The sequence below is a fragment of the Centroberyx affinis genome, unplaced genomic scaffold (assembly GCF_046629955.1).
Source record: "Centroberyx affinis isolate AG114_WGS23_722 - 3 ecotype Tasmania unplaced genomic scaffold, CSIRO-AGI_Caff_v1 ptg001094l_1, whole genome shotgun sequence".
In the NCBI taxonomy this organism is placed as follows: Eukaryota; Metazoa; Chordata; class Actinopteri; order Beryciformes; family Berycidae; genus Centroberyx; species Centroberyx affinis.
Genome location: NW_027279639.1, coordinates 899,011 through 925,000, shown reverse-complemented (window position 1 = coordinate 925,000; position 25,990 = coordinate 899,011). Strand labels below are relative to the sequence as shown.

Sequence of the window (25,990 nt, the reverse complement as noted above, 5' to 3'; positions counted from 1 at the left end):
TGTCTCTGTGTCTGTTTCTCTCTCTCTCTCTCTCTGTGCGTGTCTGTCGGTCTCTCTTTCTGACAGTGTGTATATGTGTGTGTGTGTGTGTGAGCGCTTTGTCGTCCCAGCCTTCTAACATTACTCCTGTCATCCATCTCAGTCAAGCGTGTGGCTAAAGGTGGCTGGTTAAACACATTAGCTGGTCGCACAAACCAAATTAACACCTCTACTGGGGGTACGCATTGTTTCTCTCTCTCTCTCTCTCTCTCTCTGTCTCCTTTAAACACTTTAACCGGTCACACAACAGCTCTTCTGGGCTCACCCTCTCTTGCTCTCTTGCCCCCCTTCTTAAATATCATACTATTTCAGACTTAGTACTTGTTCTTGACCCCTCTGCCTTTCTTTTCTAGTGGTTTTGGTCTCTCTCTCTCTCTCACTCACTCTCTCTTTTTTTTTTTGCCCCCTCTCTTTCCTTCCTCTGACTCATTCTCTATGTCTTCTTTGCCCCCTTTCCCCTTCCCTCTCCATCACTCTTCTATAGCTGCTCCTTCCTCCTTATTCAGTCCTTTCACATTTTGCTCTTTCCCTCCCTCTCTTTTTCCTTTTCCTCCTTTTCTTCCTTTCCTCCCTCATCCTCCTGTCGTTCCCTCCCTGTACTTTCTCAGATCTCTCTGCTGCTCTGCCTGGGACCAGCTCCCTTACCAGACTGTTGCAGAAAGAGAAAGAAAGAGGGGTAGATCAGAGGGTGAAAAATATACAAAGCTATTTTTGCCCACAGCCTGTTAGCTTTGTTAGCATTCCTAGCCAGCAGTACCCCAGTTTATTTCAGTGAAAAACGCTAACACTGCAACAGCAACAAGCTGATTTTAGGGAAGGTTAATAATGTAGAAGCTTTGTTACATGTGCCTGGTGAAGACAAACAGACTAAAATTCAAAAAGTCATAAAGCTGAGTAGGCTCCAGTGGATTAATGCCTGTCCAGCAGAGGGCACTGAGCACTTAATATGATGCTCCCTCACCCGCACGGGACATGGAGGGAAATGTTCACCTTTGGGTCGCCCACTGGAGTTCATAGGTTACCCAATGTTTGACAGAGAAGTGTGTGTGTATGTGTGTGTGCCTGTGTGTGTGTTTGTTAGAGAGAAAAAGAGAGAGAGAGTTAAGGGGCAGAGAAGAGGTGGTGTAACATTGAATATCTAATTTTTACGAGTCTTATCCTGAGGCTACATCAGACATTGTAAAATGCTGGAGTGTTGAAACTTACCAGACACATTTGTCATTTTTCTGAGTGTGTGTGTGTGTGTGTGTGTGTGTGTGTGTGTGTGTGTGTGTGTGTGTGTGAGGCTCACTCAACACTGATCGGCAGTGGCAGCTCCCCGTCAGTGCCTCCAGAAATGCCATTTTGCAGACGTGTCATCCCACCCTGTCTGATCCCTGATACTACGGCTGTCTACAAGTCACATTATATAACTGGACTATCACTCTCTCTGTCTGTCCATCTCTCTCTCTGTCTCTCTCCTCCTCTCTCTGCTCTTTTCCTCAGTCTCTCTATTTCTCTCCCTCTTCCCTGTGTCTATACTTCCATTTTGTCACTTTACCCTTCATATTTTTTATCCTCCCTCTCTCCTTTCTCTCCTTCTCTTTGTGTCCTTATCCTCACTTCCCCACTGCCCCTTCTTCTTTCCTTTTCTCTCTGTCTTTTCCCACTCAGGGTCATTACATAAATGTCATTGTTCAATATCTCTAACATAGTGATCCATTGTGTAAAGAGTTATCATTTTGTTAACCAAGGACTTAAGTTACTTATTACCTAAAGGTCATTGTTCAATATCTCTAGCATAGTGATCCATTGTGTAAAGAGTTATCATTTTGTCAACCAAGGACTTAAGTTACTTATTCCACTTTAAAAAGTGCCTTCATTTGTTTAGATGTTGTGTCATCAATCATTTTGAGAGTGGGTTTTACTTTTTTCGAATGGTGAGTATTTCATTTTGAAAACTCTTCACCTCTACACCTCTGAGTCCAGCTGTAATAATGATTCAAATAACTTCATCTTCTTTTGGTATAGAAACACACACTTATTCCGTATGTAGTGTATTGTGGTGTATGAATCTACCATCCTCTCTCTCGCACTCACTTTCTATATCTCTCTCTCTCCAAAAACGTAACTGTCAATATTAGCTCTCTTTATAAACCCCTCATTACCCACCCTATCGCTCTCTCTCTCTCTCTCTCTCTCTCTCTCTCTCTCTCTCTCTCTCTCTCTCTCTCTCTCTCTGTCTCTTTCTCTCTCTCCAGGAAGGGGGTGAGTGAGGGAGAAGTGACCTCTGAGGAGAGAGAACATGCCAAACGCATTGTGTACTCTGTTGTGTACGGGGCAGGTGAGTGTACACACACACACACACACATATGCACTCTCACAGAGCAGTGAATGGAAATAATTGATAGAGGATAATGAATTCAAACACTTATCGATCAACAATTAATCAAACAGTAAGCTGTATTTCCTGAACAGACTTTATGTCTACATTGAGCCCAACTTGCACAGTCACTGCTCTGGATAAGAGTGTCATCTAAAAGCCTAAAAAAATCTTTTTTAAAAGTCAATCGACAAGTGCGCACAGTCGATTGACCAGTCTGGGAGGTGATAATGGAGCTGTACAGTTTCAAAATGACAAATCAATAGGTCTAAATGTCATTTAGCTCCTGTTTGGACCTAAGTGGTTCATCTTGTGAAGAGGGTAACTGTGTTAGTGGCAGAGATAATACAGCAGTAAAACACAAGACAGAGAGAGAGGAGATGAAAGTAAGCGATAGTGAAGTTCTCTGGACATAAAATTCCCATTGATTTCTAATGGAAGATAACTGTTTTTCTGTGTTTTCCCCTTTTTTTTATGTTGTGGATCGCATCCCTTATCCCACAGAGCGGACGGAGGTGGAGGGTGGAGGGTGGAGGGGCGGGGGAAGATAAAAATAGAGAGAAAGAGGGAGAGGGGGAGATGAATGTATAATGCACCCTTGTGGCCCAAAGAGTGGCTTGCCTGTGTCACTTGTGACCCATTTATGACACACACACACACTGGCGTGCACTTACACACACAAACACACACATACAGAGTAACATATTACCACTGAATTCAATAACCACTGGAGGCCCTTCAGAAATTGTGTTTCTGTGACCACACTGATTCATCTCAATGTCATGAGAGACTGAATAACTGTTTTTGTGTGTGTGTGTGTGTGTGTGTGTGTGTGTGTGTGTTTGCGTGATTAATATCTGGGCCAATTAGGCCTGTCATCGTTAGCAATGGATTTACAGTTGTTGGTGACAGGCTTTTTTGTTTGTAAGAGACCACATCATAGTCTTGTGTTGACTAACAATTGTGTGTGTGTGTGTGTGTATATGGTGTATGTATGTGTATGTATTTAGGGTGTATGTACATGCATGTGCGTGTGTACGTGAGCGCGTGTGTGATGTATTTCACAGACGTAGTAGACGAGTTGTTGACCACGGCTCGTGTGTTGGTGTGTGTGCATGTTTATGTGTGTGGTTGTGCTTTCATGTGTGTGGTGGAGGGAGGTTACATGGGTAGTCTGCACTCTTCATCAGGTTTTATTACCGATGGCCCCATTAAATTCTCATGTAGAGTTACAACTGTTTTCCATGGGCCCACATAACTCACCATATGAGCCTCTGCTACAGTCTGTAAGCCCAGCCACTGACTACCAGAATACCATAATACTTCTAATAAATGTCTGCTCTCAAATAATAGGCAAGGCAAGGCAGCTTTATTTGTATAGCACATTTCATACACTGGGGCAATTCAAAGTGCTTTACAGAGTGATAAAAATACAGTAAAGGTAAAAAAGATTTACAATTAAAAAGTGCAAAAGTACAGACAAGAGATACAAAAGATAAAAGACTTAAAAAAGTAAACTAGTGCAGTTCAAATCAAATGAGATAGAAAGATGAAAGATCACAACAAATACTCCCACTTTTAGATGCACATTGTGAGTGAACCCATATGTTTTTCTGTAATTTTCTTTTCCCCTGTCCTTCCTGATTCTACTCTTGATCTGATATTTACGTCAGATCTCACTGCCTAAGGCAGACGAAAATCATAGATTCTCCTCTTGGTCAAAAACCTCACCATCCACAGATGGATGAGAATCATACAGGGTATATACAGGGTAATAGTGTATAGTAGCCTGGGACATTTTCAGGTTCTGGCTAAGCGCTTGTTCCAAAATATTTTTTTATATTGAAAATCACTCATGCAGCAATTAAGACATGAATCACACAACTCTAATATCAACTGTGTGACCTTTTGACTAAAGTACTGCTGGTCTTAATAGTGACACAGAAGAACATGTGTGGTCATAAAACTGAAATTTGTCTCTGTTGTTTACAGAAAATCTTGTTGCCTTATTGTCTCTAATAATAGCTTGTCTCTTATAAATGCCTTGTCATTTTGGCTCCTGTCCAGGCTACTATTAGATTTGTAATATCCAGATATCTGTCACAGTAATCTAATAGCGATACAATCTATTTTCATTTATCTGAACCTGAACAAATATTAGTCATGATTATTAGTCTAGAATATTTTTTGAAACAGAATTATTTTATTTCACTTTTGGCATCTTATGTCAACATCTTGACAAGTACAGCACATCTTCTTAATGAAATTGAAATTATTTTCTTTTTTTCAATATTGCTGAACTCTAGAAATCTAAATTATTGAGTCCAGTCCAGTATTACAGTCCACTTCTGTACCAGCAACACTTTTAGTTGGAGCAGGAGATAAACTTTTTAAAGTCATTTCAGTTTCACTATTCATACAGGTGCTGCTCTACCATCTGACAATTTTATAGTATGTTGACAGCAGAGACGGCCAAATATATAAGAGTCGACATGGCTAACTGCTGGGGATAAATTAACGATTATCATCAGTTTAATAAAAGGCATCACTTAGATTGTTTTTCTCAAGATTGTTTTTCTCTTTCTTGTCCCTCCATATGATGCAGTTAATATGTATTATAGAAACAGATGATCTACTGTTCTCCCTCAACATAACATCATGTCAATAATAGAATATGGAACATTTGATTTGATTAAGCAATCACCAGTGATCTGAAAGCGCATGGTTTAGATGAGAATCTATATGCAGGGTACTAGGCCAGTGGTTATCTCTCTCTTTCTACACACACTGTGTTGAATACAGGAGTGTATTCAGGAGCTCAACAAAAGCGTGTGATGATGGAGTGTTCTGTGGTATTTCTACCTTAGTAGGAGTCACAGCTCAGTGGGATGAAAAAAACACACACACTCACAAATACACGTTCCCACACACACTCACTCACTCTCACACACACACACACCGCTGAGTGAGTCAGTTCCAGGGAATTCAATAAGCCTCTACAATAATAGCCACTGAAACAAATGTGTAAAAGCCGTTCATCTGAGCCATGTAGGGACGCATGTGATGCGTGCAGTGGCAAATCTAAACGTCTGATCGGAAAGCGAAAGTTCAGGACTAAAAATGTAGAGAAAGCGAGGAGTGCGTAAAGAGATGTAAAAGAAAGCGACGGAGTGAGAAACTAGGCAGGGCGAGGCAGATGTAGAAAATGTAGGCTAAAGGCAAAGAATGGGGGGGATGGAGAGGAGAGTAATGTAGGGGAAAGGGGAAGAGAAAGAGAAGGAGGGGCTGAGAGAGAGGAGAGGAGAGGAATGGAGGGAGCTCTTGATCAGCACAGACAGACAGCTCTTCATGGAAGGATGCGTTGCCATGGATACCGAATACTAAAAGGAAGCTTTCTCCACAAGACAATAATCAGGCGAGGGAGGAGGGGCAGAGCACTGCCATGGACACACACACACACACACACACATACATGCATACACACACGTATACAAATAGGTCAGAAAATAAGGAGGCCAAGTATTGAGTGTTGAGCTCTGGGAAAAAAGAAAGGAAGATGGGAGAGGAGAGAAGGAGGGATAGAGGAGAGGTGAAACAGGGAGTAAGAGGGGAATAGGGCAGGAAAACAGTTTAATAGAGATAGCTGGTTGCAAGAGATGAGAAAAAATTACTTCATAAAGATATATAAAGATTTTTTAAATTCTGTATCTAAAAAAAATTATTACCAGAAGTTCATCATTCCATATTTCTAGGGGATCTGCTCTGTTAAAGTGATACCAATTTGTCAATCGAGGACTTCAGTTACCTTCTATCCTTTCAAAAGTACCAAAAACTACCATGCCCTCAATCGTTTTGCAAGAGTAGAGTCTGGCGACAGAAAGGGGGCAGAAAGACAGAGAAAATGGAAAGAAAAGAGAGCAGAACTAGCTGGAACATCGCGAGGGAGAAAAGAGATGTGTGGCGAAAAGAAAAAGAGATGATGAAGAGATGAAAGAGGGAGAGCTGGGTGGTTTAAAGAGTTTGACGAGGGGGGGGTAGGAGAGGAGAAGTGCAGGGAGCATCAGTAATGAAGGTGGAAGGTCACTCTGAACTGACCTCATTCAGCGGGAATTTGGGGACTCACACACAAACGCACACACTCACACACACAACACATACACACACATTCGGTGTTCTCTAGTTTGCAGCATGTATTACACACATCCCCACAACACGCACATGATTCTGTCTCATTCTCTTAAACCTGCTACAGACACACACACTGGACTGATGCACACTCACTTGCCTCGTGGCTCAACGCACACACACACACACAAACACACACACAAACACACACGCACACACAGCTAGCCACATTGCCAGCAGGGCCTTGGTCCTGACATATCAGTTAGCTCTATGACAGTTTGTGTGTGTGGCAGGCAGCCACCATGTCCCCACCACGCAGACAGACATGCCAACACAAATCAAATCAAATGTCTTCAGCTCCCAGTCTAAGGCTGACTATCGAGAAACAATGTCTGTGTTGGTAACATTCAGATTTTTGGCGTCATCACTGATTTTAAAGCAACAAAAGCTACTGAAATGCACTGAAAAACTTTCAGTTCTTTCTATTAAGCCTTTCTGGTAGTAAATGTTTAACAGAAAATGACTTATTGTATTGCTCACAGAAAAGTGATCTTATTCAAAAAGGTGGATATCCAAAAAGTATTGTCTTAGAAATGGTATCATAACTGTATGATACTACGATACAACTGTTTTCCTCTCTGTCTTTGGTGATTTTATAAAGCCTCCTTTATCCAAACCCCTGACAAATAGACCTTATTTGATTGCGTAAAATGTTCAGAATTATGAAATTTAGCGTAAATATACACACATTCAGAGATGATCTGCTGATGGTGATCTGATCTAATTCATAGTTAAAACAGGGTTCCCAGTCCTTGAAAGTTTGTGGATTTGAGAAAAATAAAATAAGGCTTTAAAAGTTTTTGAAAATGAATAGATGTTAGTGCATGGTGGTTTGGTCCATTTGGAAGTCTCCAGTTCAATTCAATGAGGTTCTGCATGAGACAGACACACCTGCAACTATTATCATGTCAGTGTACATTAATGCAGTACTGATTCCTATGTTTGTGTTTGAGTGTGTGTATATGTGTGAGCTATCTGCATCTGTATGTGCTGCCTGGTTTGTGTTACAAATACCATATAAATGCACACCTGTGTTAGCTTAGATACTAATGAGCAACCACTTTGTTTAGCCGCTGTTCAAGAGCGGTAATGCTCTAACAGCGCCTGTAAAGCTCAGTCTGTCTTATACTGTATATTACTGCTTAATTGTGGATGTGTATTTGTAAGAATATGTGTCTCCTCCAGTGTGTGTAGAGGATGTGTGTGTGTGTGTGTGTGTGTGTGTGTGTGTGGTGGGGAGGAGGGGGGGGTCTGTACAGATTGGAGGCTTCATGGCCAATCTCTGCTGGACCTACTCTCCCCCCTGCTGACCCCCCTACTGGCTCTGTGGCTGTCTGGCACAACATTACTCATCACCAACCATGCATCAACACACACACCCTCGGAGCTCTCTCTCACACACACGCACACACACACACACACACACAGGACCTGTGGCACCCATTAGCTCACCCTCTACACTCCTCTATCGATCTCTTCCTCACCTCCTAGCCTTCTCTTCTAGTCCTAAGCCACCGGCTGACGTATAACTTCCTGGGCAACATCCTGGGCAAGCACATACGCACACACACAGTGGACCTCTGCCTTCTTAGCTTTATCGTTTCACACACACACACACACACACACAGAGAACCCCTGCGGTCTCGCCCTGATCCTTACACACTCTCCTTTTATCTCTTCCTCTTCTATCTCTTGCCCTCCACTTAGCTCTCCTCATTTTCTCTACATTTCTCTCACCCTCCAGTCCGGTCTGTCCTCCGTTCACCTTTTCCCTATCAACTTGCCTCTCTTCTCCTCCGGCCTCTCTCATCTCTTTCACACTCTTCAGTCAGTCATGGTTAAGCTGGTTTAGCTGCCTCCGTATCTCTGCTTGTTCATTTCTGTGCTCAAGGTCTTAAGCACCTCTTATGTGGTAGTTAGGCCAATTCATTCATTATTTATAGCTTTATGTGGAAACACATTTTGGTTAGGGCTAGTAATCACAACAACTGAACGTGTTGAAAATAATACAGCAAGTAGATGAATAAAGATAAGATTAAATGTCGTTGCCTGCAGGTCGCGAGCGTCTGTCGGGGATCCTGGGGGTGAGCGCTGAGCAGGCCAGTCGCTTCCAGGACAGCTTCCTCCAGACCTACAGAGAGGTCCAGGCCTTCATCCACAGGACCATCCAGCAGTGCCACAAACAGGGTCTGTGTGTGTGTGTGTGTGTGTGTGTGTGTGTGTGTATCATCTAACCAGCATCTATTTTTCTTTCCAAATGTTCCCACAAGAATAGACTACAGAGAAAATTGGACACTTATGAAAACCGTTTTCCAAGGCTCAATAGGATAATGTTTATTTATAGAATTAGCGGTTATGATTACAATTAAAGGTAAGGGTTAGTGTTAAGGTTAAGGCTAACATGAAGGTTCATGTTCAGGTTAAGGTTAAGGTTGGGAACATTGTGGTCGGTGTTAAAGTTTACAAATAATAATAATAATAATAATACATGACATTTATATAGCGCTTTTCTCGGTGCTCAAAGACGCTTTACAAACACAGGATAAAACAAATTTAATAGAGATATATATAAAAGATAGAAATAGATGAGAAAAGGACGTATACATAGGGAGGAACGGGGGAGGGGGGAGGAGAAGAAGATTAGAGGTCAAAAGCAAGAGTGAAATGAGTGAGAAGTCAGTAGATTCTCCCCACATATGTAACAAAAATGTATGTGTGCTTGACTGTGTGTGGGTTAGGGCATGTGTATTTGAGATACACTACACCGTCCTACATAGTGTGTGTTTCTTAGGCACACGCATATATACAGTATATACACACACACACTCTGGATTTGTGTATGTGTGTTTGTTTGAGGGAGGAGAAGATGTGCTTGCATTGGCAGGAATGAGACAAACTGCCGTGGGTCAATACTTGAGGGGGACGAGGCGGAGGGAGGGAGGGAGGGAGGTGATGGTTCAAACGGGACACTCTATTTATATTCTGACTGAAATGCTAACACAGCACACCTGAGACTGGAGCACACACAAAATACTGTAGACGCTGCACTTTAACCCTCGTTACACAGAATACATGGATCCTGTGTCGACAGGCCGCAGGATAAGGTCAGTCCGCACCAAAGGGAGATCTTTGAACATCCAGCACGGTGATTTGGAGTTCAAAGATGGGACTTTCCTATAAATATTTACTACCTCTGTCAAGTCAGTTATTTAACCTTTTCCTAATAGTGGCCCACAGTTTACCTATGGATCAGCCTGGAGATTGTGTTGTAGTTAAGACTTCAATTTCTCTGTCTCCAGAACCTTCTCCTATGTGTCTGCCATACACAGCGTTCCTCCAGTCTTACTAAAAATTCTTAGGAGAATTGACTAATTATATGACTATGAACCAATCACATGCTAATCAAACAAGCAAAAAGGGCCAATAGACCTTGTTTGTCTGATGTCAATGTTTTTACCTACGTATATTTATCTCTCTAATGGCACTGGGTCTGTATATTTCTGTAATCAGTTTCAACAAGGTAAACAATTGGGCGCATATCATTAAATTAGCAAAAGTAACTTTCTCACTCTGCTGCTTAGATGTTGAGAGAGAGACAGCGAGAGACGCAAATTATAGTATGCACGTAAGTGATTAGCTTATTGTATAAAATACTGCTTAAACGATTACAGAAATCAATGGACCCAGTGCCATTAGATATACGTAGGTAAAAATAAAAAAAAAAACATACCAACTTTGAAAAACCTGCATCAAACGCAGACTGTGACAGGGAAGATTATATGAAAACCCCATTCATTGTCCCCACAGAGAAGAGGGTTAGGGTTAGTCCATATTTGGGCAAGGCTGATGTCACTTGCGAGGTCTGTTATGTCAATATTCATTAACATCACGATGACAACTTCAGCTGCTCTCCCAGGACATTACTGCACAGAAAAATAGGTTCTTAGTCACCTTGCTTTGCACCGTAAGGGTTAAAAAAAAGATGTTATTTGTCTCCTTGCCCTATGTTGTGGTAAACTATGAGAATTAGGTCAAGGGAGTAGATGTTGGTTGCGCTAGCCTCCCTGGCAAACACCTTTATCACAACCATTGACCCGTCGTCACGCACAGACAATCGCTCCATCACCCACAGCAACCCATCCCCGGCGACACACACACACACACACACACACACACACACCCCCGTGCTCATCGGCGCCCCTTCCTCCGCGTGTCAGCCTCCTAATGGAAGCGGTGTAATGGACTCATTCCTCCGAGACGCCGCGCAACAGATCACCGCGGAAACTTTGGCCCTGAGCTCGCCCGCTCTACGGGGCAGAGTGATGTTGCGCCAAGCAGTCGGCTTTAATTCAGCTCATCACCATGGCGATGCTCCCATCAGAGACAGCACCGGGATTTATCTGCCCCGCCTGTCCTACACACTCTCTCTGTCTTGCTCTCTCTCTCTCTCGCTGTCTCTCACCCTCTCTCACTCTTGCTCTGTTTCTTTCCCTGTTGGCCTCTTCCCATCTACCTCACTCTCTTTCCTTCTTTTTCAGTCTTTCTCTTTCTCACTCTTTTTCCATCTTTACATCTCTCTTTCTCTCTTGCTCTGTCTCTTTTGCTGTCTCTTGCTCTGTCTCTATCACTCTTTCTCTCTGTTTCTTTCCTCTAACTCCTCTCTCTCTCGCTCTGTCCCCCTCTCTCTCTCCATATTTCTCTCTTTCTGTCTCTCTCTTACACTGCCTGTTGCTCTCTCTCTCTCTCTCTCTTCCCATTAACCTCACACTTTCTCTCTTTCTGTCTCGCTCTTTCTATGTCTCTCTTTCTCTCTCTCTCTCTGTCTTTCTGCTCCCCTCATTCCCCACCAGAGATTTTTAGTTGATCAATCAAATCCTCGACTGTAATCCATGCTGGCTGGGAGGAGACGTATCACAGCAGACCCATGGGCTGTTTTCGCCGCTGTGCTGTGACTCGGGGAACAGAGATTAATACCTGCTGGGGATACTTGTCCGCCCTGCACAGTTTATAGTTGATTGGTATCTGATACAGCGACTATCCTGCTCAGAGCCGGCGGATGCTGCCAGGTTGAGCTGAGCCAAGCTGCACGGTTGCTGGCTCAGCTACTGCCGTATGTGTTGTAAATGTATTGGAAAGGGTAAATTATCTGGAACGGGTCAGTATGATAGTGTGGAGATAATGGCAGAGAAGGAAGAAGAAGAAGAAGCCAGTGGAGGAAATGGAGGAAGAAGAAGAGAGGTCAAAAATGTGTATGTTTTTCGACTGCATTGTGATTTGCATCTACCCACCCACAAGGAAGAAGATAAAGAAGAGAAAGGACAAGAACACTGGGTTTGGGGGGATTTGACAAAAATCTACACACCAAAGGCCAACTTGGAGGAATATTATGATAGCATAAATTATACTGTGTTATAAACCACGCTATGCTACTGCATAGCTGTGGCTGCCATGGCTGCCCTCCCTCTCTTTTGTACACACGCTGCTGGAGACTCGCTGTCTTTGATATTAAAATGAGTTAAAGCCACCTCTCAGGGTTAGCCTGTCCTCTTGTTCTCCACATACGTTGTACACTTCCTCAACGCTCCTGGGATGAATGCCATACCCTCACTTCTAAAGACTGCCTGAGATAAAAAGATGAGGAGAAGAAGAAGAAGAAGAAGAGGAGGAGGCGGAAGATTTTGTTTTTTAAATTTTGAATAACAACGGGGGGAATCACAGAGATGAAGGAAATAGGCCAAGTCATCTGAAGGCCGTGGCAAACACAGGGAAGCCTAGATCTGCATACATATGTAAACACCCTGCCGCCCTAATACACAAGCACACACACACACACATGCTTGCTGATGCACTGTCAAATTCCTGTCCCTGCACATACACATGCAGATGCCCACGCATGCACACACAAGATATTTCTACTTCAAACACTTTGGAAAAAGGAGCTGGCAAAGGCTCATCATTAATAAAAAAGGGATTTTCAGTTTAGCTGTTGCTTCAGCCTCCCTTATCCTCTGTCATAGATTTTGGCACATTGGCACACAAATGGCTCTGCATGTTCGTAGTCAGCAATTTGGGCAACTTCAAGTCAAACATTACACACGCTTTTTAGGGATGGGACAATATATCAAAATTCGATATATTGCAATACAAAAATGTGACAATACTTATCATGGGGCAGTAAAATGAATCGCAGTGTTAGTTGCATTTTACTCTGCTGTAGTAATCACAAATGAGACGGCTTGCCCATCACAATTTCACAAGCTATCCATCCAAATGATAATATTTGCACAGAGTCAGACTCCATATTTTGGGTGTATTGAATCGTGAACCCCAACTGGTGTATAGAATCGTTTCGTGAGATAAGCTTTATCGTCCCGTCCCTAAGATTGTCTAGATAAGGAAAATAAAGTAGTTTTCTCCAAAAGGTCATTATCTGGATATTCTGACATAGATAAAGGACAGATGTATTTCCCAGTGATACATCTAGGACGTGGGAAGATATTCTAACCAGTCACACATTGCAATACTTTCTAATGCTGTTGCCCGTCAAATATATTACCACATTCTCCACACTACCGACCATGAAAACAGCCTGCACTGTGAAAAGCCAGCCTGCTGAGTGTGAAAACACAGACGCATTCCAGTACGATTTATGGTCATACCTGTCCATAGATGGAAAGCGCTGTTGTATGATGTGTTTTATCACTGACACAAAGTCATTGGGCCCCAGAACGAAAGGTCACATTCCTGGTGAAAAGGTCACACACACACGTGTGTCACAGGAGAATTCACAGTGAGTGTGTATCTGTATGCGTGTACGGGCGGGCAGGTTTGTGTGTTTGTTGCTATCTTTTGTGCAGTAATTTCCTATGTGTTTATGCTTGTGCCTGTGTGTGTGTGTGTGTGTGTATGTGTGTTCTGTTCTGGGAAGAGGGTCATTCAGTGTGCATGCTCTGGATGGCTTTCCTCATAGTAAGGGATACTAAGAGGGATTTAGCTACAAAGCCTGGTCCATTGTCCAACTAATGGAATGTACCGGTGTGTGTGTGTGTGTGTGTGTGTGTGTGTGTGTGTGTTGGTGTGTGTGAGTGTGTATCATGTCATAGTGCATGTTTGTGTTGCGTTCCTGCTTGTGTTTGTGTGTGTATTGTGTGTCTATTTGTTTTGTGTGTGTATTATGTGACTGTGTGCAAATGTTTGTGTGTGTATTACATACCTGTTTGTGATTGTGTGTGTAGGTATGTGTGTTGCATGCCTGCGTGGTGTGCCTGTGTGTGTTGCATGTTTGTGTGTGTATGTACCTGTGTGTCTGTGTGTGTATGTATGTGTGTGTGTGCTTGTGTCATTGTAAGCCTGCCGTTACCATAATCACCCATAATGCTGTATCAACAAATCACTTCTCATCGAACCGTTCTCCGAAAACTGCTCTCTGCAGCTGTAGCTCTGCTCAACATATACATTATGGATGACTCACTTGACTAAAAGGGGCGATCTGCTCATGGGTGAGATGGCTCAGAAACAGCAGAGCATTTGACACTAGAAATTGAGAGCTTCAACGCCTAGCACTGCTCTGCGGACTCATTTATAGCCCTTTCACACCGCTGACTCGGGAAATACGCGGGTCAACCATCAGGGTGAGAGAGTCTGCGCCCCAAAAGCACCCTGGTAAAGCTCAATCAAATGAGACCCGGTCAAACTCCACTCCACTTGGTGTGAGAGGTCAGTGTTTAACCCGGGTCATGGGGCCGCACCTCCTTCGCTTGTTTTTCTGGCACACAAGTGTGGCGTAAATGGAATAAATTAACTGATATGTGGATATTCCTGTGATGTCCTGTTCCCCTAAATCGGATTAAACGTGTGTTGTGAAGTGTTGTTGTAGATTAAAGGGTATACATCATGTATTGTACTGAGAATGATGACTGCTAATTATCAATTTCTCCCTGTGTTTTTGCTGTTGTCTAGGTCATGTTCTGTCCATCATGGGTCGTCGGCGGACCCTCCCTAACATCCACTCCCCAGACTGGGGCATCCGCATGCAGGCCGAGAGACAGGCTGTCAACTTTGTGGTCCAAGGTAACTGACCACTGACGGGTATCAGTGTCTGCGCCCATGTATGTGTGTGTGTGTGTGACCTATGTTTTTATTACGTTATGGGGTCTAAATGTCTCCGAAAATCGAACTGGTAACGCTTTATTTTCCGCGTCCGCAATTTCCTAATAATTTCCCAGAAAGGAACTGTTAATTTCTCAGGACGTTTCCTGGAAGGAACCATGAATGTTCTAATTATATTATATTTCATGGTTCTTTCCAGGAAACTTCCCAAGAAATCAACAGTTCCTTTCTAGGAAATTATTAGCAAATTGCGGACCTGGAAAATAAAGTGTTACCAAGTTTAATTCTGAGAATCAGGAATAGGGGTATTTTTGAAATTAGGGGTTAGGGGATAAGGTCAGTCAATTTAAGTCAATTCAGTATCTTCCCATCGCCTGACCTACAGGCTAAATACTATCCCTTTGGCCATCCCTTTGCAAAATGTTGTGTGTGTGTGTACAGGTTCTGCTGCTGATCTGTGTAAGATGGCCATGATCAGAATCTTCTCCCAGGTCTCCTCCTCCAGCTCGCTCTCTGCCAGGTACCAAAACCACCACCAGTATCACTGTAAGATACTATAAACTCCTCCAAATCCTCATATCACTCACCGATGCTTCCATTTCCTACCTAACACTCAACCCCTTCCCCTCTGACTCTTTAAAAAGTCTATCATGCCAAAAAACATCAGCAACTTTCACTGTTTTACCAGCCAACTAAAATGTTCAGAGTAGAAGAGCTCCAAATGATTGTTGCTGTCACATGGCAAAGTGTCCGCTAGAGTAGACACACTCAACAGCAACAGCCAGGATTTACCAGCATTGGACTGGCAGCTGATGACAGTTTCCCACCCTGGCTGTGTTGAGGCAGCTGGGTGGCATAGTAAAGAGTAGAGAGAGAAGTCTTTTTGAGCCCCCATGCTGGCAAACATCCACCCTGCCTAAGTGTCTTTGAGCAAAACACTGCTCCTATAAGGATCAATAGAGTGTCATATCATTATTATTATCAGTAGTAGTAGTGGGTGTATTATGTGTGTGTGAATCTCATCTGTGTTTGACTTCAGGCTGATAGCCCAGCTCCATGATGAGCTGCTGTATGAGGTGGAGGACTCCCAGGTGGAGCAGTTTGCAGGTGAACATCTTAATAAATACATCATCCAATTAAGGCACTGGGCCTCAATTACCAATATCTCTATATGCTTTAATATATGAATATTAAAGACACTGACATATTAGGCCATGTTTAAAATATATGGTAGAGTAAAAATGGAAGTTTGTTTACGTGGCAATATTCCAAAAAGCTGCTTGTATTACACTTGATGAATTAGGCTTCGTTGATAATAATACACCAGTATCTGTGTGGTCATTGATGTGGATGTAGTAGTTAGTTAGTAGTCATTAGTGTGCATGTGTGTGTCTGTCTGTGTCTGTGTCTGTGTTTGTGCTCGCATGTTCGTTCACAAACAGCTCTGGTGAAGAGTACTATGGAGTCCCTGCAGCACATAGACTGTCTAGGAGTTCATCTCAAGGTGAGTGAATGGATCTTGCATTTAAAATCAGTCAGTAGTTTAGTGTCACTTATCGTGCCCAGAGATGGTATGGTGCAGAGGGTTTTATGACTTTTTCAGCTGTTTCGTCTTGCCTTGGGATCTAGACTCATGGAGACACACTAGCACCCGTATCATGTGGGGGAAAAAATGTGTTAAATTATGGCAATATCACCCACCACCAGGTACACACACAGCATAGATAATATCTTCACTGTGTGCATTACCAGGTCAAGACTTATTAGATTAGTCAAGGTCATTAGCCAAAGATGCCTAGCCAGCAGCACAAGCTCAGTGTGTGTTTTATTCATGAAGGAGTTTTGCGGTCCTTGTTTGTTGTGTGTTGTGTGTTGTTTGTCACAAGGCAGCAGTCAGGTGAGTGATGAGAGTCGATGTAGGTCGCCGCGGACGACGCCCGTATGCTAACACCCTTCCTCTTTCCTGTGTGTGTGTGTGTGTGTTTCCCAGGTTCCCCTGAAGGTGGCAGTCTCCAGTGGCAAGTCCTGGGGTTCCATGTCTGAGCTGAACATCCCTCCAGCGTCTCCTTCTCCCTGAGTCCTCCTCCCTCCCTTTAGCTCTCTCTCTTTCTCTCTCTCTCTTCCCTCTCCACTGTCTCTCTTGCTTTTTCTATCGCCACGCCTCTCTTTTTTGAATATCTACCTTTCACCATTCCAGACATTTCTCTGGTCCCTCTCAGTCCCTCTCCCTCCCTCTCAGTGTGGTTTCATCTCTCTCCTTTCTTTGAGTTTCTTTTTCCATCTCTCTCCCTCTCTCTCCCTCCACTCATCCTGCATCCTCATTGCTATGGAAACCAGGCAGCTGCAGCTCCTTCCAGTTCCCAATTCTCGCTTTCACTCCATCCGTATCCGGGGGCAACGGCAGCAGCTACAGACTGGATTGCGCCAGTTCTTCTTTTTTTCTCTCTCTATCTCTCTCTCTCTCCAGTCTGTAAAAAAAATGGAATCCTTGTCCTCCTCCTCCGTTTTCACACTATCTTGTTGAGACCGGTGCTGTTTTCTCTGCCTCGTTGCCAAGGTGAAGCTACACTTTTGAGAGATTGTTCAATATTTATTGGTTCTTAAAAAAGGTTGTAGTATGAAAGGCCATGAGGCAGTGTTGAGATGAACTATAACTGAAATATGAAATACTGTTTAAAAAGGTTCCATGCCCAACTTTATTGTATTTATTGTATTTATTCTTTGTTCTTAAAAAAATAAAACTAGCATTGATTGTATGTGCTTAAAAATGTCTTTAGGCATAGACTACACTGTGTCCATAAAGCATGAAGCAACAAATAGCAGGAAGTTCAAGCCATAGTCACTGAAAATATTCCTGTGACCATAGAATGATATGAGAGAAGTTCTAGGAAAGAGCAAAGGAGAGAGTTGGGTAAATGCCTGTTGTATTTAACAGATTTCGCTTTCGCTGTTTTAATGCTCACTAAGCCACGCTAGATCTTCAGTCTTGCCGTCTTTCTCTAATAAACTTCCTCCCTGTGTTGGTTGCATTCAAAGTGACTCACTGATTCAAAGCAGATGATCTAATTTTACTCAGCCGCGAGCATCCAGCGCCTCACTCTCTCCAGCTCGTCTTTTATCTGCTCATTTGGCGCTGGGCTGGCCCACTCTCCCTTTTGTCTCCTACATGCCTCTCTCACACACACACACACACGCACATACACTTCAGAAACACACTCACAGACACCATGAATGCACACACAGTCACACAGACTTCCAGGCCCACTGACCCAGTTTCCTTGCCTCTGGCAGAGACAGCGAGACTCTTTTTGCCCCTTACACACTGTCCTCCAATTAAGACCCTTTAAGCCTACAAAATGGGTCTAGGCAGAACCATACGCCTTGTGGCATTTGAAACAAAGCCTAACCCCCATTACCTATTTGAAATGTCACCTCATTTTGGCTGCTAATTATAAGACTTGTCTCTTTTAAAGAGGGTACAAAGGTGGCATTTGGAATATCCAGCAGATTCGCCAGCAGTTCTGTCCTGTCGTGTATTCATATTCCTCTGGTTTCCTTTCTTTCTCAGTGGAGCGGCCCTTCACTTTGCCTGTTGAACCCACTGACAGGAATGTGCTCTCTGTGTGACTATGCTGATGTGAGTGAAGCTTTTCTCACCAGGTCAGTATGAGCATTTTGGAGCCAGACCAATGGACAGTGTTATGGAAATCTGCCCCTCTATTCTTTCATTGTTCTGTGGTTTAAGGGTGGATGGCCTTCCCCCTTTGAGAGGGGAGCGTGAGACTGGTATGTGTGCAAATTCTAGAGGGTACTCTGCACTTCTAGGGAAGGGCTGTTCAAAGGAGGGATGGAGGTTAAACAAATACTATGATTCAGCTGATGTTTTTCAGTCTTTGACACATTATTCTACATTATTCTATTCTGTGCAGTTGTAGCCATTGTAAAAGTCTCCCTTTTACAGCATGCAATGCCTGCAACAGCGCACCAGCACTGCAGCAGTAGGAGCATTTTCATTTTTGTTCACTTCAGCATTGGCTGGCACCCAGAGAGAATATTTGTGTTAACAATATGCCTGTCACCTTCTACTTTACTACATTTAATTAAATGTAATCACAAGTATAGCCAGATGCAGGACAGACACATGATGGAGAACTATGTTGGCAGCCATTATATTCCTTAGACATTAATATCATGTGTAATTGCCTGTAATGTGTGTGATGTAGATGAAAATGTAAGTGTCTTCCAGATGAGGATATGAGTATGTTCATTTGGCCGTGAGCGATGCTTGTACTTTAATGACCTGTGCCATTAACAGGAAGGCGACGCCTGAGGGTCCCTCAGAAAGCAGTTGTCAAGGGCAACGGCATTAGCTTCCCCTAGCTGCCATCCCCATGGCGACGGTGAGATGAGTGAGTAGAACCTGCGGCTGTCATCACCAACCCTTATATTACTTTAATATTTATCTGAAACAAATTATTCCCAGTGTTCACATTTTCCCCTTCTGGACCAGTATGAAAAAAAATCAATTCACCGTTGGAACGTATAAAAGCTTAATGCATCGTCATTTTTAATTGATACAATATGTACATCCATTTTTCAATCATCGTCATCATTATCATAATGCAGGAAACCTCATCTTTACATCTATACAGTGTTCCCATTGTTGTCAGTAAAAAAGAAAGGGTTAATAATCGTAATAATAATAGTAATCCTGGCATGGTAATACAGCAGTCTTCCAAAGGAATGGCAGAAAGGGAACTGAAAGGTAATAGACCCCAATAGAAACCAGGTCGTCACTGCAGTCTCACTGAGGTCGGGGCAGACCGGTTGAACCAACAGCGCCTCACTCTGTGTCTCAGTCCTGCACAGGTCCCACTCCTCCTCCTCACTTCTGACACGCTCCTTCATCTCTAGCATCGTCTCCCTGGGAATCACTGAGCCTGCTTTTGTCCATTCTACTTGGCCTTCGTACTGTACATGGCGACCTCTGACCCCACACCTCTCTCTCTCTGATTTAGGCCCTGCCATTCCTCTCTTCACAACCCTCTAAGTCCCTATAACCTCTGTGCCCCAGTGGGCCCCAGGCACTATTTACCCAGCAGTCTGCTTTATACGCCCAAGGGCCCCTTTTCTCTCATTCCTCACTGTAGCCAAAGTGCCCCTTCCTCCCCTACAGGTCCCCTAACCCTCCATACAATTCCCTCGGTTGCAATTTAATTCCCTGCCCTCATCTTCTTTTCATCGCCCCGCCCCTCCCTCCAAGTCCCTCTCTGTCATCCATCTATCTATCCATTCATCCCTCCTTCCAGTCCTCCATCAGGGCCGGCTGGTTGACCCGCCTGCCTCCCCGCAGTGCGGCTGCATATCATTCCCCCTGCTGTGCTTTGTGTGGGTCGGTTTCCTGGCAACAGACAACAGCCATGACAGGGCTCCAGGGCAGAGAGAGTCCCTCGCACCACAGCAGCTCACTAGCTAGATAGCTCAGTCCAGAGCCGTTGATATCCACGACCATGTCGGCTAGAAGCTAACACCGCTGCTGCTGCAATGTTCGGTTCTCTCTAGCGACATGCGAGTTCAGGCAGACAGGCAGGACAAGGAAAGATCAGTGGGTGAGATGGCGTGCGCTGTAGTCTCTGAAAGTGGCTGCCGTTAGTCTTTATTGGCTTGTTGTGAGATAATACAGACAGGGACATCTGCGCTACAGTCGTATCTCTTTATTAGTGCTGTAAACCTCTTTAAAATATTTTATATATTTTAAATCCACAGTTTCTGTTACAAAAGGATCAAAAAATAACCCCCAGATGCTATTTACAGTAAAATACACTTTACAACTTTACATTTACTAAATTGCGGATTCAAGAAAGACTTTGAATCTCACTTATAAGAAAAATCAAGTGGTTTCAGAGTTGTGATTCTGGCAGCTGCAGAGCGCTGTTTTTACTTGATTATTTTGAATCGTACTGACAGAGTGGTGGTAGTGAAGTTGCAGTGCAAGAAGAAACTGTTTCAGTGATACAGGTTAACCAGAAGTCGTCGTGACTGAACACCGACAGCTCAGTAGAGAGACTTAAAGCAGAGGCCACTTTCAGAGCGCTGCTACGCCATCTTCGTCCTGTCTGCTTGAACCTGCATCTCATACTATAGCAGCCGTTATCCCCCTTTTGTCGTTTCCCCCCATTTCCCATTGACATCTGTACAAATATGCAGAGGTACACCTGTATACTTCAACTTCAAGTTTTAAAAAACACATCTTTGACACCTCTTTGTAAAGAAAAATACAAAAAAGAGAATCATTGTACAATCAAACATCTCTTCAGGCTTCTACATAATGAGTGGTATTGTTGCCATGCCAATACTGTGATGGCACCATCGCCATCAGTAATTGGTACAGTATAAGGGATATAACATCAATGCAGCATTTCGCGTTTTTAATAAAATCCTTAAAGATTGTATCTCGTTATCTTGTGGTTTTCGTTTGTTTGTTTGTTTGTATTTATTGCTTGATTAGATGGCACGTGGGCAGGATTTTTCCAAGTGATACCAAGTAAGTACAGGATTGTGTTGAACAAAATATAGCCACATAAGGAATAAAAATGCAGCAATAACTGTCACCTTTGGCAAATTTCAACCTCCAAAAATAGCCATGGGTCATAGTAGGAATTATACTTTATGGTATCATGTCTTGTATATATGCTTATGATACATACAGTTGGTAATATAGGAGGGGAAAAAAAACTTTTTCAATGTTTATTATAGGAAATTTAAAAAAAAATATCTGTACTGTAATAGCAAAACAAGACACAGTTGTGCTACAAGTGCTTATGTGTTCTTGGCACCTGTGGCCTCAGTCCAGTGTGAGTCCTTCTGTATTTGCCACAGTGGGGTGATATCCTCACCGGAGGTAGAGAGAGAGAGAGGGAGTCCATGCTGTGGAGTACTGTTGCCGCAGACCCCCCTCCACCTCCCCTCCTCCCTGCTTTAAACTGCCAAAGTGGCACGTTCCTCCCTCACCCCTCGCCCTCCTCCTTAGGTGGAACATTCCAGGCGACAGCCATCTTCTCAGACAAAAACAAACTCCATCAGGATTGGTTAAAACCAGCAGAGATGATAGGTAGCAGTAAATAATACATTAGCGATAGGTAGAGATAGAGCTATTTACAATCACACAACATGTCTAACATCTAATGTAGTGGTTTTGTCACTTAATGAAAGAACCAATAGCTGCTTCTTGTCATTTTTTTTCCCATTATCCTTCTCATTCATAAAGTAAAAAAGCAAACAAAGGAAAGATTCAAACAACATAAAATCTCTCTAAGACCTTAAATGTTGGCAGTTTACATTCATGCCTATGAGTGTTCGCCTCAAGGCTGCTGAGAATGGACACACACCCTCAGAGTAACATTTATCACACCACACCCACAGGATCTGTACATTTGTGCAGTTTTGAAATCTATACTTCTTCACCAGTTGATAATCTGAATGAAATGCTGATTGTGAGAAATATTGATATTTTTACTGTTTGGTTGTTTTTTAACGGCCGGTACTGAATACGGCCGTGATTTAAGACTTAAAGAACTGCTGAAGTTGAAGCTTTGGCTCCAGCAGCCTCAGCTTGTGCCTCTGTGTCTGCCACCAGAGAGAGAGCATTTGACGATCATTTTTGGGTTCTAAAGCACTCTAACTAAAAGAGCCGGCTCCAATAGGAGAGGCCTTTATGCAGCATACCTTTCTCTAACCTCAACCAATAGCAAAGCACACTCACACTGTCCCAAAATAAACAAAACAAATAAATCACAGAAAACCAAATAGAAAAAGCGTGAGATTGGTTTTGGATTGTACGTCAGCAGAAAATTTCAGAGGAATGGTATGTTACTAAATTTACACTCTGGTAGAAGTTGCATACAGGTTTATTTCTACATTCTAATATTGAGTATGCTTTACCAGTATCAAATCGGAGGTGAGACTTCATAGGGCATAGCATTCACATGAAATGAGAAACACAGACATTACTCAGAAACTTTATCCAATAGAAGTAAATGCATTATAGTCAGTGCACTTTTGTCTTTACGATTCAAAATCACTCATTCACTACCTTAAGCCATGCAGTCCTCAAGATTTTTGAACTTCAGCATTTGATTACAGTGTGTAAGGCCTTGGCAAAGGCGTTCTGAATGATATTACATTATTTGTTCAGAATATGTACCAGTATGCATCATCGTTTTCCCCCACATACATGAAGGAGCATTTTAAATTTCAGCAGGCGAAAACTTAGACGGCAGCAGCGGAAATGGCTCAGAATTGATAGACTTCACATTCTTCCACAAGATCCAGACCAGAGTCTTGTGTACAATCTAGCTCAGCAACGTAGCTACGCTCTTAAAGCCCACCTCTCACTCTCAACTCTTTCTGGCGTTAACAGACCCAGGTCTGACTTCACCCAAGTCTTATTAGAGAATTGGTTGGATCATCAAGGCCCGAAACGCACTGGAAGCGATAACTGACGCTCCAAATCTGCGGCACACTGCAGGGAGGAAATTTGAAGCCTCAGCAGCATTGGCCCCTAAATTTCACAACTGCGACATCAGATTTTATTTAGGGTGACATAAAAGATGTCCCATAGTCTGCTGTACAGTCTGCTGCTATATTTGGAGACCAACTAGTAGAAGAGCTAGACTATATTCATGCTGTATTTGGCTGTATCTCTGATCAGTTGTATCCTATTACCTAATTTTCTGCTTAGTTTGCAGTCACTGTATCAAGTTTGCAAGTTAGTTTGCCTTAAATTAGGTCAATGGTTGCTGTGGCTCCAGAAACCTCATGAGAAACAGACAATTTGCTTCTCTGTTGACTCTCCAACATCAACTAAGTTTGGAGCAGATGCATCAGGATGGCTGGACGCACCGCTGGATGTTGGCCCGATCAAAACATCTGATGCGTTTACTTTTGAAGTGTCTGATGCTTCCAGTGCGTTTCGGCCTTGCTTTTTACTGTGTAGGATTTCATAGGGAATCCTTAGTTCAGGATCTCAGTTCGGCTCAAATTTAAAGACCGCGAACATGTTAGTTGTCCTGTAGACGTGTCTCGTTTCACATGGCTTGAAAAAAGGGAGGGGAGGGTGAGGAGCCTTAGACAGTGCCGTGGGACCTGGCATTTTGTCCACGGTGGTAAGAAGGGGATGATGTATATCCCATAATATAAAAAAATATCGGTGCCAGTCTAAGCAGAAGTTAGATCCAAAAGAAAACAGGTATCTGTTTACGGTTTTAGGCCTTTAGCTGACACTGTTACCCAGAGAAATGTACAGTGAGTGAGCAGGTTCAGTGTCCTGTTTGAGGACACTTCTGAAATATGGCTGTTCCCTGTGACTTTTCAGTTATGGGACCGTCACTGCAAACTGCCCTGCTGCCTGTGTTTTCCTTTATCTGCAAACGATAGACCTGACAAAGCTTCTTAGTAGGTGCAACATAATTTGTTTGGTGCTGGTAATGAAGCACAGGGTTTTGCATTGTGGACTGTGTGGGAATACCTGTTTTCTTTTGCATCATTTTGTCCAATGCCCATTGATGGTCTTTAGTACTGCAAAGCGTTTGGGAACCTCACCACAAGCTGGTTTATTACTGGCAGTCATACCTATTGGCTTTTCACTGGAAGAGACGCCCACGCTCCCATTGTGATCGGGGAAGGAAACTAACTTTTTTGTCCACAGGCCAGTGTCTGATAAATCAGAAATTCACCAGCCACTTTCAGCTTTCCAACTAGGTTTTTTAGAATAGAATAGGACTTTAAAACAAGGGTTGGTTACCTGCCAAAGTGGCTAGCAGATTAGACATATTTACCAGCCCCGGCCAAAGATTTAGGAGCATTGGCTAGTGGCTGGTGTAAATTTTGCACCCTGGTCTGATTACAGAGAATCAAGATCATTTAAAAAAAAATAATAAACCGTAACCAAAATGACAAGTCTGCGATTCCACTGTATGCCATGTGCTAGGAGTGTCTCCTCCAAAAGTTATATTTGCATTCAAAGACACGTTTCATGCAAAACGGTATAATTATTTTTTTTTTCAAACAAAGAAACACACATTTCTTTTATATGTTCATCTAAAAAAGAAGCTTATTTTCTTTTTATATATATATATATATCAGTTAGATTTTTTTTCTATACTTCTCCAGGGCAGGCACCGTACACACACCGGGTACAGAGGCATGCCACACTTGCATTGCTTTTGCATTCTACAGTTGGTTGGCTGGCAGGCATGATGTCATCCAGGCAGTGCCGCAGTTGGTGAGTGTTTCTTATGTCTGCACCAACTCTGAACACTCACACACACACTATCTCTCTCTCTCTCTCACTTGCTATGTTCTCTCTCACACACACATACTCACACAACAATGCATCATCCTTGCAACCTGGCACTAGTCCCTCCCATAGCTGCAGAGGGAGCGTCACACTGCTTAGATGACATCCCAGGAGGGGCGGGGTCTAGGGTTGGTCCAACAAGCTTCAAATGTAATAATAAAAGCAGCGCAGCAAGGCTCTGTGGCGCATGCAGAGATGGGCAGGGAATGGGCGGGGCCTGGGATCGGGGGGGGGCTTAAAGGTCAATGGAGGGTGGGCAGGGTTCAAATGGAAGGTGTAGGGTCTAGCCCAGGGTTGCAGACAGATTCATGAATGGGAGGGAGGGAGTGTTTGGGAGGGAGGGAGTGTTTGGGAGGGAGGGGGGTGGCAAGGCAAGAAGGGTCAGTGGTAGCTTCATGATGTTTACGTTAGTATCTCTTTTTTTTCTCTTTTTTTCATCTTATGTGAATTTTTTTGTCGCTTTTTTTTTTTACTTTGTACAAGTAGTATGATGACACAACTTAGGCTCATAGTGGTGGGTGGTTGAATCTACTTCTGCTGGTTGTATGGTAGGAGGATGGAGATGGAGAGAGGTGTTATGGGAGAAACGTCTTTTTGAGGGTATGTTCGCTACATGAGTTTTCAACTGTATACACAATATAAATACATAAAGGGGTAATACTAATGCCAATATATTGGTATATTTATTTATTTGCTATTTGTGCTCAGTTATGTACTGTAGGTTTGCAAATATTGCTAGTAGTCATGTCTTACCCAAGTTGATCCCCAATAACCTGGATTAAGTATATGGTGTGTAGACTGCAGCTACTTTGTAATTGTCGTAGTTTTGACAGTAAAATTTGCATACTACAATGTAGTAATATGACTTTAAAGTTACAAAATTACTAATTATCAGTCAAATACTAAACATATTCAAAATGTGAGAATTTATCTTGCTT

The 25,990-nt window shown here is 43.0% G+C and overlaps 1 protein-coding gene across 1 annotated transcript in view; it reads left to right on the top strand.

The window, feature by feature from the left end:
* poln (polymerase (DNA directed) nu) overlaps nt 1-16,772 on the top strand; it is a 69,801-nt gene extending 53,029 nt beyond the window's left edge. The window contains exons 21-27 of the mRNA XM_071523547.1: nt 2,280-2,362; nt 8,642-8,773; nt 14,546-14,656; nt 15,137-15,215; nt 15,735-15,802; nt 16,138-16,199; nt 16,686-16,772. Coding sequence (XP_071379648.1) covers nt 2,280-2,362; nt 8,642-8,773; nt 14,546-14,656; nt 15,137-15,215; nt 15,735-15,802; nt 16,138-16,199; nt 16,686-16,772 — 622 coding nt within the window. The remainder of the gene's footprint in view (nt 1-2,279; nt 2,363-8,641; nt 8,774-14,545; nt 14,657-15,136; nt 15,216-15,734; nt 15,803-16,137; nt 16,200-16,685) is intronic.
* The last annotated feature ends 9,218 nt before the right edge of the window (nt 16,773-25,990 follow it).